The 12,537-nt window shown below is 34.9% G+C and overlaps 1 protein-coding gene across 1 annotated transcript; it reads left to right on the top strand.

Annotated features, from left to right (window-relative positions):
- The first annotated feature begins 5,874 nt into the window (after positions 1–5,874).
- Positions 5,875–11,084, top strand: LOC111085812. The gene is made up of 3 exons (XM_022386117.1): positions 5,875–6,345; positions 7,226–7,544; positions 10,406–11,084. The coding sequence occupies exons 1-3, from the start codon at positions 6,286–6,288 to the stop codon at positions 10,441–10,443; spliced, it is 417 nt and encodes a 138-aa protein (XP_022241825.1). The 5' UTR covers positions 5,875–6,285; the 3' UTR covers positions 10,444–11,084.
- The last annotated feature ends 1,453 nt before the right edge of the window (positions 11,085–12,537 follow it).

The raw sequence follows: 12,537 nt of genomic DNA on the forward strand, positions 1-12,537 counted from the left end.
ATTTCTATACTTTTAACATATTGTTCAACAGTCCTTCCTGGTTATAAAGTAATGACAATTGTTTGTATTGCCTTTTTTTTAAAGGTTGGACCATTTTTTTGTTAGAATGAACTTTAGCACCTCTGCAATAACCGAAGACAGTTTTCTCTATTGACTTCTTACTATGCACGTGAACCAATTCGATTAGAGTGATTAAGTTTAATTATCTCACTACATTGACAACATTTAATTCATTCTCTTGCATACTTTTTCAGATTTGTTAGACAACAGTTGCAATGATATGCGTGTTCATGAAAAAAGCCTAATTGTTTACTATACCATGATACTTTATCCCCGGTAGGACAGCGACAAGTCTATGGACGTTGAACGCTAAAATCATCGATTGATTTTGTTTGTTTGAAATTAAGCACAAAGCTACACAATGGGCTGTCTGTGCTCTGCCCACCACGGGTATCGAAACCCGGATTCTAGTGTTGTAAGTTCGCAGACATACCGCTGTGCCACTGCGAGGCTCCTGGATTGAAGCAGATAGTCCATTGTAACTTTGTTCTAAAACAAACAGAGAAACTATGCTGCCATCTATGAGCATCCACATGAACACTATCAACACAAAAATATAAGCAACACTAGATATTTTTCAAAAGGTTAAAACAGTAAATACCTAGATACTTTCATTTTGTGTTTTCATCACAAAAAATCACCAAGGTATTGGACACTATCTGGGAAGACATTAAATTGCTCTACTGTGATCTTCTACACCATCTGGGAAGACAATAAACTGCTCTACTGTGAACTTTTAATTTCTTTTATAAATTGCCTTCTTGAGCGACTAAAGGCAATTCTCATATAAAATCTCAATTTTCCATGGCACAGTAACTACGTAAGTACTTAAACAATGTCGACAAATATTATGCGCATAATACATGTTAATGATGTTTCGGGTCTCACAGGATGTGAGCTGATAATGTTATACCCTTTCTAGCTATTATCACTCACTCTTCTAGCTGTTATTGTCGAATGGCTATCACAAAATATCTTGCACATACTTTAACATGAATCTCTACGTAATAGCTTGAAAAGAAAACGTTTTGTAACCAACCCATTTCAGTATAGATTCACTGTAGCCGCACAAGTCTACTCTTAACATCTGTATCATTCTCAGCCATAATGTCTTGGATGTTGATGTCCCTCTTTCTGTGACTCTCAGTAAATAGTCAGGGGAGTTCTAGCACAATCTCCTGCCAGGGTAGGATAGCACAATGCCATCATCATCGTCTGGAACTTTAACTTATTCGCTCTCCCTACTTTTTTGTCAAATCAGTTCTTCAGCTCGCCAGTATTTCAGGTTATCAACGTGTTCCACACATTTATATGTGCCATGAGACTTCTGAATTTTTTAGCTTGAAAATATAAGGTCACATTCTAGCTAGATCTGCTACTGGTGTATACTAACGCCATTTAACCCACTCTCCTTTTCTCATTATATGCCATATTTTGTTTCTTTGCTGCTTCTCTCACGTGTTGACGTACAAACTCTCTCACATTAACAACCCACTCCATATATTTTTGTGGCATATCTGCAACTGGCGGTAACCCACAGATGAGATTAGGTGATTCCTTACTACAGTCGTAAATCTGATATAGATAACTTTGTATGACTGATAATCTCTTAATAATGTTTATGAGTTCTGAAAAATAGAAATTAAGTTAATTTTCGTTTTATTTTCAATGCAGAGGCGTCGCTAGGCACTGGCATACTGGACCCGTGCCCCGATTCTAATTGACTGTGCCCCGAATCTCCAATTGGTGTTTTGAAAAATCAGAATAGAAAACCATGACCGATATCATACTGAAACGCCGAAAATTCCCGCGCCTACGGGCCCCGAATCTTTTAAGCACCTAGCGACACCTCTGTTTCAATGGTATCAATATCGTTGTTTAGCTGGTCTATAATCTTTTGAACTATTTCAATGATAGCACTTTGCTAAATTCTTTACAATGTAAACTGCAAATATAAATGGACATCTAACTTGGTTTAAAAGTAGCGGTTTGTGGAGGGGGGCAAGAGTAAGGAAGAACTGGCAAGCGAAGCAAGGTAACAAAATGTTTTCTGAAAAATTATTCAAAGTGGAGTGACATGTGCCCCTTCTGCAGTTCTAGTTAGGCGTAAATTGGTAAAGGTATACGTAGTCTAAGTAAATAACAGCGAGTAAAATTTTTTAAGGAATTAGCGCACGAAAAAAGTTGGTTTAAAAGCTTTATTACCAGGCATCTTTGTTTTATTCCAAAATTTGGAATAAAAGAAATACAAAGTCATTTGATCAACGCAATCATAATGGTTCGAAGTTTCAATATGCAGAAAGACAAGTGCACCGCTAATTTGTCGATGGCTTAATGAAAGAGACAAGTTTGTTTTAAGTGCATGAATGCAGAATGGGCCATCTTTGCTGTGCTCAATGCAAGGATTGAACCCCAGATTTTTAACGTAGTAAGCCCAGAAGCTCTTCGCTCTCCTACTATTTGGTGGTGAAAAAAAGATAATCTAATGTGAAGACAGACAAAAAACAACTTTTTTATTAAAACAAACGCATGTGAAGATAGTAAGTGACCGTGATAAGCGTTAGGGCTGTTAAATTGACATGAGAAACTTTAAATGTGAGAAAAGATAAACTGTAATGGCTGAAATAGAAGCATTAATTAAATGTAAGTAAAAACTATATTTAGTTTTTTCCATAAAATAAAAAGTATGAACTGAAAAATAAAGGTTACAAACAAAACAGGAAACAGAATTAAGCTAACACTGAAATAAAAGGAAAGTATATAAAATTTCGCCACAATAACTAAGCTCCCCTGAAAGGACTAAAACTCTGTCACAATCTACATTCTCTTTGTAACTGTCCAATCATAAATTAAATCAAAACAATTTGAAATAATCTCTCTTACCATGATAAAATAACTTTCTACTCAAGTTTTGAAGTAGAAATTCCACAAAATTTGCAAATTTTATTGTTATATAAAAAAATGTATACTACAACAGAGTGCGATATGTGATAGCTGCACACTACAACTTCACATACAGTATTGGAAATAATTACGGAAATACCGCACAGACTATACACATACAGATGTCATAAACAACTATTAATTGCAACTAACTGGTCTTATCGCTAGTACATTGCATTATTATTGCAAATACGAAAGAAAAGCAAATAATTGTACAATGCGTTAACAATTTATATTTGTTTTAAACAGAGCCGTACACTTGGTTCTTACGTCAATGTATGATTATAATGATTGTTCCAAATGTTCTGTACAACTCTTTACAATTCAGCCAATTTATGTGCTTTCCACTTAACCTTGCCACTTTCAATGTAATTCCACAGATCCTTAATAGTATCCACAAAGGCACTTTATGCAAGCAAAGCCATAGTTGCAAGTGTACCACTGGCTTCATGTTTACTACCATAAATTGTATCACTACAATTGCTGCATGGGATCACCACCTTGTTGGAAACTAACTCCCAGCCCAATAGGTCTTGTTCATGTGAAAATGTAATATTAGATAAGATAAGATACAGTCAGGGTGCTATAAATGTTTTCAATTCCTGGATAACTTACTAACAGAACTTACACACTTGTCTATAGTGAGTTCCTTCGACTTGGATACTCTTGTTCATCTATCAGTTGCTGAACGATGACATCTTAGTCATTTGTATCCACAGTCGTCTGATTTCAAGTTTTGAATCAGAGGGCGGTGAAGCTAATGAACATGATATTTGTCACATGGTGGATTAACAGCCTAGACCTCGTTTCCGTAGTGATAAGGTTCATGCATCTAAAGCATCGTTCCCATTCGGAAGAACTGCATGGCCACTCATTGACTTCTAAAGTACAGAGCTCAGAAGTTATGTTTGGAATGGAATTAGAAGTGCCTGGCTGTGACCCAGTTGCTTCATGAGAAGAAATTGGTGTGAATAACCGATGTTTGATATTGTTTTGATATTGGTTACAAATTGACCATGATTAATTGAAACAATTTTATTGTTTTCTATCAGTGTTATTAATGAAAGTTCATTTCCTTAATAGCATTCTCTGCTTCTAACACCTTGTCAGAATTTATAGCTATTGTTATGTCAGCGAGGTCACGTGACTAGTATCACGCGACGTATTTCAAGAATGCCCTAGCATTTACTAGATATATGTTAGTATGGTATATATATATATACAACGTGACGGGACATCAGTGTAATGAGTAATTGAATGTATGCGGACAAAATATTGTTGGCCACGTGAGATATAGCGTTTGTTATAGCGCGACTGTTGAAAATAGGTGTATCGTAAAGTTGTATTCGGAAAGAATAAACCAGTTTTATTAAGTAAGGACTTGTGTCGCTAAAGTTTCGTCGGAACGAAGTTACGGAAAATCAACTAACGAACGGAGACGTAACACTATAATATGGTTGCCAATTGTCAAAGTAAAAGGCTTTTACGTATGTACAACAAATTCTTCACACTGTAGAGATTATAGGCATATCATAAACACTATATATATAGTTTTCTTGTCAAAAGTCCACCTAAGTCTGTTCAATTGCTTTAGAATTTCAGTTGACAAGCCGAACTCTCTTCTCTATTACTGTCGCATTAGTAATAGTATTCGGTGTGTGATTCACTTACAATGTGGCGCGAGTTACCGTAATCATTTGGTCTTCTTTCTTCAAAATATCCTCTGTTCCTTTTGTCAAACTGCACTCAGGCTGATTCAATCACTTTAGAACCACTATTTGACGAAATAAACTATTCTTCTTATCTCCTTTTCTACTATTAGTCTTACTTTAATATATTAAAGATTAGTCCTATGTCAGTCGTCAGGCCTATCACTTCTACCATAGTTAACTCCACGCCGAACTTTTCCTTGTCCGTAACTTTATTTTTTCTGCTATTTTATGTCTGCTGTTTCTGCTCGTCTCACACTATTTATATGTTTATCATTTAATCGTCTGCTCGCCTTCTAGAAATCTCGACGTCAATGTATTGCACGCGACGTTCGATAATCTCAACATCAATGAATTACAAACACATCTTCCTACAATCGTCTGCTTTTAACTCTTATCAGAACCAAAAACTAGACAATAATAAAATATTCACTCACAAAATAAATTAATCAATTATATCTAAACTAAACAGTCTTTTATATCATGGCAGGTCTTTTTACCCTTATGTTCCTTCATTGCTTCTAAAAACCGTATTCTGTGACAAACTAACTTGTCTGCATAAACTATAGTAATATTCCTTTTTCTGTAAGGCTTCTAAAGTGCTTAACAAGAAGGCTACGTTAGAGGTATTAGCCAAACCCAAATGAGCCGTATTTATATTACGGGAAACTAAGCATTCATTGGTCACTGTTTAAGTATGGTTAAATAGGAAACACGAATTTCTTAAGAAGTTGCAATTCAATAATTTTATAAGTAAATATAACTTACAGATAACTTAGAAGTCTAACTTTAATATCTTCATAAGGCCCTATAAACCGATATCACGTGCCTGCCGTCCTAAATCGAGAACGAAGCTCATAGCGCAAACAGAAACCATAGCATCGTGTCACTGTTGTGTTTCGATGTGCACTAATGATGCACGATTCAATAAATCTCCTTCATTCCACAGCTTTCTTACAGATGCTAACAGAAAGAAACTGGCTTATAAACATCCGACGTGATGAAGGAGTTCTGTTTTCAGTAAATAATGCAAAACCAAACTGCAACTTTACATAGGCTTACGTTAATACTAGTAACAGGGTCTGGGCATGTGCAACCTAGTCTTGGGTCTATAATAAGGCTATATGAAATATTTAACATAGTTAGGAAATTATAGTGCTAAACAGGCCTTTGTATTCAATAGTCCTAGCTAATCTATATAATATCTGCAATTAAAGATCTAGTATAATAGTGAATGAATCTGAAATACGGTGAGCTACCGAGAAATACCACATGGTTTTTACATTTACAATTTTGTGAGTTTCATATTCTAGAACAGCATTTTTAAATATTAATCGTGTATTTCGTGTTTCATAGCAGGTGTTTGAACTACTTTTGTTGACAAGAAACTGTCACATACAGTGTCAAAGTCCCCTTTTTTCTGACAATAACATCTTTAAACACTTTCTTCTTAACTCGTGTCACTCTGGGCCATTGACGTCCTAAATACCTAGACTGCGCATGGGCTGAAATCTGTGGTCGAGAGCCTCGCACTTCTGGTAAGGGCAAAAGAAGGCGCCAAGATGGTGCAATCATGCTGTGCTGTGGGTTGTACAAACCGTTAAAAGTCAAGCGTAGATATTTCTTTTCATCCGTAAGTTGCTATTTTTGCAATTTAACAGATTAACGTCCATTTCTCAGTCATTTTTGAATTAATTTGACCAGCATAGTCTTGTTCACGCCTCGCGGTTATCGGGTATTCTTACATGTCTTAAACCACGTATACTGTCGACCTCATTCAGCCTAATATAATAATCATCATGAGCACATTCTATAAAACTTTGAATTGTGAAAGTTGGACTAGAAATGAACATCTTTAAGTTGTACTATACGACTCATATGAGTATAGTTGACCAAGGAATATCCATCAAGTGAAAAGGGTTTCTTTAACATTGTCATTGTTCTAGTTTATAGATTATATCGTATAATATGTAGTATAATATATATTTCTTAGGTTTCCAAAGTAGACTTTTATGAGACAGCAATGGATACAGGCTGTCAAGAGAATTGATAAGAAAACCAAGAAGCCATGGAATCCATCACCATATGATGTAGTGTGCTCGGAACATTTTGTCGAGAATGACTTCCCGCCATGGGAATCTTAAATGTATAAAAAAAGACAGCTATTCCATCTATCTTTGCGTGGAAGAGAAATCAAGAGCTATGTATTGTTTTAGATCTGGGGACTAGCAAGCTTAAGAATACTATTATAAATATGTATATGAAATAAGTACATTTATTTTATTGTGATAGTTTACAAATATGGGAGCCTACAGGAAAAACTAAACCTTACCTATTGAGAGCAATTTCATGCCGAAAATGTCATTGTTTTAGACATTTATTTTTAAAAATTTGAAATAATAGTACGGCTTTTACTCTAAACCTTTATTAACCTTTGTCTAACATTATAGAAACTTATATATAAATGTGTTTTTGATGATACTTAAGTTTATAAATGTAATCGCTTCTTGCAGACTCCAAGAAAGACTTCACTGACAAGCTTAAGGGCTGCAGAAACATCAGAAACCCGAGCATCTCCATTTCCGCAGCCTAATCCTGAAGTTCCTCTTGCAACCTTAGTTAACAGTGAACATTCTTATAACTGTGATTCTCATTCCTTGAAAATAAAGTATGACGAGGTGAAGACAAAGCTGGAGGCAACCAAACAGGAATTACACAACACAAAGAGGAGGGAGAAGTGTGCCAGGCTCTCTGTAGAGGCTCTTTTGACAGAGGTGAAAGAGATTTGGGTCTTGTCTGATGAGGCACACAGGTTGCCTGAATCATATAAAGGTATAATCATATAATGTCATACAAAATAAATAATTTTCAAAAGATGAGCTATTGAGCCAGCAGTATTGATAGAGCCCAAAGTTAGAATTGAATTAAAATACAATGACAATTAATTCATCCATTGTACCAATAGTTATTCATAAATACGTGGTCTTTGAAACAGTACACAAATGAGTGGATGCAGTTTGATGTAAAGACAAATTTCAAAAATAATGACAGAAAGGCTTGCGGTTTACCACTTTAGGCAGTCTACATTGATTGATATTCCAAATTTTTAACGTTGTAGGTTTTTTTTTTTTACACTCACAATTTGACTGAGGGTTTAATATATTTTAAACTTTCAGATTTAGACTAGTGTAAGGCCCTGCGCGGTACCAATTTTTCCGACCACTCCCGCCCCATCCAGCAGGTTGCAATCCCGCTCTCATCCCATACCGCAGCAAGATTCCTTGCAGTATCTCACTCCCACCCCGCAGTGATGTAGCTTGATCCCACTCCCGTCCTGTTTCGCAACACTTTGACTGCAGGAGTCCCGCTCCCGTCCTGCACTATAATCACTCCCGCAGTATTCCCGCATTTATTTTCTACGTGATACATTATTGTATGCAAAGAGCATAATTGTGTACATGGTGAATGATTAATAACATGAAACACTCGCCGATTCATACCATATTCCAAACATCTGATTTACCAGCACTCCCAGGTTAGCTGCCTAACCTGACGGCTTTACTTATATCAGCATTTTAAGGTTTAACTCAACAAAACTACTCAAAGTTGCATATGTCACTACCTTGAAATAGTGATTAAACACTCACAATTTAAATTAGGTACCTCTTTATATCATCAAGGGGCACTATAAGTGCAATTAAACAATAACTACCTGTTTAATATAGAGAGATATATGAAAGAAATATACTCTTTAATCATTAGAAAAAATATTAATATAAACATTGGGAAATATTTAACAAATAATAACCACAATATAATGTAAGTTATTGCCGGGACTTGTTAATAAATTTTGATATACATGTATATGTACTTGTGTTCCTAGTGTATATCATTAAACCTTTTGTCGAAGTATATATTATATATCTAGTATTATCTACTGGATATATTCTTATTGTATAATTAGTCATGGTAATGCAATATGAACTAGTTGTTTTTTTTTTCATTTTGATATATGTGACAACATGCCATTCCAAAATTACAATCAAATACAAATTACTCTTCCTAGTTAAATAGTATGTACTACTTATGAATAAATATATTTTTTATATGTATATATAAACTATCAAGTTCATTCAAGCTAGTTTAATTAGCTAGAGATATATTGTTATCTATGTCTGTGTTCAATAGAGACTATCAAGCAATACCCACTCAATTATACTGTATATACACTGTTTGCTTAAGTACACTGGTTCCCTGTCTACAGAATGTCTGTAGACAGGGACGACAGACTGAGAGTTATGTACACATTTCCCCAGTATTTATTTCAGTAAGGAAATGGACAGTTCTTAAAATTTAATGTGATAATGTATTAACACAAAGTTGATAATACAATAATATGACCTGAAATCATTACATGTAATTATACAAACAAAAATATCATAAATACACTATGATATTCATTATTATCAACTTGTGGGATAATGCGGGACTGGGATCTTTTGCAGTAGTCCCGCTATCATCCCGCACCGCACCTGGCTCAGCTGCGGGATCCGCAATATCTAAGACAGATCCCACTCCAGCACTTCTGCCTTTGTGGAACCCTGCAACACATGGAGAATATTACTGAATCCCACTAAAACTCAAGCAATCATACTCTTTCGAAGGCTAAACTTTTTGATTAAAGTGTGTCAGGTTAGCTAAACTAAACCTTTACAATACTCCCATCTCTTTATCTAAATCTGCAAAATTCCTAGACATAACTATCAACCCTAAACTAACATGGCACACACATTGCAAGGAAATAAGTAAGAAAATTAAAACCAGAATAGCATACCTTCACAAAATAAGTCATCACACTCACGGATGCAGACCACAGATAATAATGTACATTTATAAGACATTTATCAGACCTTTAATAGACTATGGCTCAATGGTTACATGTAATATGAATCACAACTAACGTATGATACTTCAAAAACTCCAAAATCGAGTAATACGTCTTGCCCACCACCTCCCACACTACACACTTCACTACAAACAGTACAAGAACGCATATCTAAACTTCGTACTAAATATTACAAAAGAGCCACCTACCGAAACTCACTCATAGACGAATTTCACAAAATTGCCGCTACCCCCAAACCATGGTGCAAATATCTATCCCCATACAACATCACTAATACACCACCATGATCTGCAAAAGTAAGAAGAAGAGTATATTATATTTTCAGATCTTCATCACTTCAATAGCTCTTCACTCGGGCTTTCTTTCGGTCCCGATTAGTGAAAGTGGGTTCTCTCGGGTCACCCCCCGCCGCACCAAACTCTTAGGCATTGGATCTATAGATCCTAGCCATGGCACTTTTTATTTTATTTTTTAAAATTTTATTGTTTTTTCACCCACTTGGCCCAATAGAACGATGACCTCTCATCGAACTTCCAATCTTTAACCTCGAGCAGGGTGAAGGAGGATTGCTAATCGTCGAACACAATTGGTGATTAATACTTTTTTCTAAACTATTAATTTTACACTAAAATAACTGTCACAGACAAAGACGCAGGATGCGGTGTCCTATGTCCTGCGCAGAATGTCCCGCCCCGTGCAAGGGCCTAGACTAGTTAGTGCTAGTTGAGCTGATTGTTGGTGTTGCCTATGTTTTTAGTTAAAAATAATGCCTTTGCTTTCATTTCAGATATACCTGTTCACCTTTTCACCCCGCCCGAGCCATGAATATTCAAAGGAGCAAACGAAATTTGCAACAACTCTGTTTTTCTATGGACCCAGGACTTATCATTTCCTGAAAGAAAAGATTAATTTGCCTCATCCAGCTACAATAACTGCCCAGAATTCTACATCGGAGAAACAGAAAGAAAAATTGAAAAACAGATTCACAGAACACATTAAAAAAACGTCCCATGTTTTCTACCATTACAACTCAAAAAACCATAGCATATCTATTAAAAACACAGTAATTTGAAACAAAAAACCAAACATAAACAAACTAAAAATCAAGAAATCCATCATATATTTTCACAATCTCAGAAAAAGTTATGGAAATAATAATTTTGGTCATGGAATTTGATTGCAAGATTCGTTTGGGAACCCTGTTATAATATTGAAATATTTTTACTGTTTGGAAGTTTAACTTCAGCAGAAGGGGTCGATATTATTGTCATTTGTATATATATATTTATTATCATTATTAATTATTTTGTCTATTATAAATTGTCCTATGTATATCACATAATCAGTAGCTAATGTAACTTAACAGTTATTCACATGTACATGAAGGCTAGATTGGATTTTAAAACAACAAAAAATAATTATTCTGTGTTATAATCACTGTATTGTTATGAATTGTCAGTAATAAACATTGCATTGCTTGAAAAAAGCTTTGTCATTATGAACTGTTATAAATGGTAGACGATTTTACAGAAAAAAATAGAAATAAATTTCATTCCACAAAATATATAAACGCATTGGAATTAGTGGAATAAATAAATTTTGACATTCAGAGGCCGACATTGAACTGGTTGTAATATATATAAATAATGCAAATATAAGAATCGTTTAATAATATAATATTGATCTCTAGAAATATTTTACACAATTTGTTTCACTTAATTGGTATTTTCAAACTGGTGCGTTTTATTAATCCCAGTGGAATATTTAAACACATGCCTTTAAGTACAGTCCAGTCCGTCCACATGGGTCCTTGTAATTACACTGTGAGTTGAAAAGAAAATAATCAATTTGTTAGTATCAATAGTGCTTGAGCTTTAAGCCCTAAGGGAGAGTATGTGGGCCCATACACTATGATGATGATCAGTTGACAATGTTAGCAATAATTTTTGTTAAAGAATAAAACGGCCAGTTGTGTCATTCTTAATAACCAAAATCATAAGATTTAGAAATAACTTTAATTTTCGGAAATCAATCCATAACTAAGAAATATACATGCAGTTAAAGTATCACACATCCACTGTCTGCATTATTGACAGCCCCGTTTTTGACCTTACAGAAGTCAGGAGCGATTGGCCATGGCGGCCTACTGAAATATCATGGGATGTGCGGTCAAGGTATTTAGGACGTCAATGCTCTGGGCATTCACTTTGGGTCTGAAACAGCTCTTCTATTTCTCTGGCTTGTTCTAAAGTGAGTAAACGTAATTCCCCGGGCACCCAGTATTCTATATTTAAATTACTATGGAATTTTATTCGTCAAATTATATACAAAATATATAATATAATGATCAATATCGAAATGTAAGTTACAAACACGGTGACGAATGTAGGACTTTCCATACACACATCTTTAGGCCTATGTGTATGACACAAAATGTGATAGATAATCTACCTTCAGTATCATGTATGTATGACCCATGGAAGAACTTGTAGTCTTTAGTGATTTGTTTTGTAGACACCCATTGAAATATCGGGTACAGCAGCTAAATGATTCGTCCATCCAGGATTACCAAGACCTTTGTTTGCAGTCGCCATTATTTCTTTACGATAGGCCTATACGAAATGCGTTAAGAGCCTTGTTTCGATTTTTTTTTTCTTTTGAGAATGAGGCATGGATAGAGAATGTGTTTCGTTGTGAGGAAGGCATTTACTAATTGTCGTGAATGCCAATTATATTTGTATTATAAATTATATTTATATTTCTGAAATATTTGTGGACTATAGTTGTAATGGTACACACAGTTTGGTATATTTCCATGTCCTACATGTTTTTAATAACAACTAAGTAATCACAGGTGAAATAATATATTTTTTTGGGTTTTAAATTAAATTCCTAAATTTGATATTTGGGTGAAATTAA

This window comes from Limulus polyphemus, unplaced genomic scaffold (genome assembly GCF_000517525.1).
Source record: "Limulus polyphemus unplaced genomic scaffold, Limulus_polyphemus-2.1.2 Scaffold635, whole genome shotgun sequence".
In the NCBI taxonomy this organism is placed as follows: domain Eukaryota; kingdom Metazoa; phylum Arthropoda; class Merostomata; order Xiphosura; family Limulidae; genus Limulus; species Limulus polyphemus.

Excerpts from the sequence above, each read along its gene's own strand:
- LOC111085812 (XM_022386117.1), top strand. The coding sequence starts at position 6,286 with ATGCTGTGCTGTGGGTTGTACAAACCGTTAAAAGTCAAGCGTAGATAT. Across the intron at positions 6,346-7,225 it reads GTAGATATTTCTTTTCATCC|ACTCCAAGAAAGACTTCACT; the intron begins GTAAGTTGCTAT and ends CGCTTCTTGCAG. Across the intron at positions 7,545-10,405 it reads GTTGCCTGAATCATATAAAG|ATATACCTGTTCACCTTTTC; the intron begins GTATAATCATAT and ends CTTTCATTTCAG.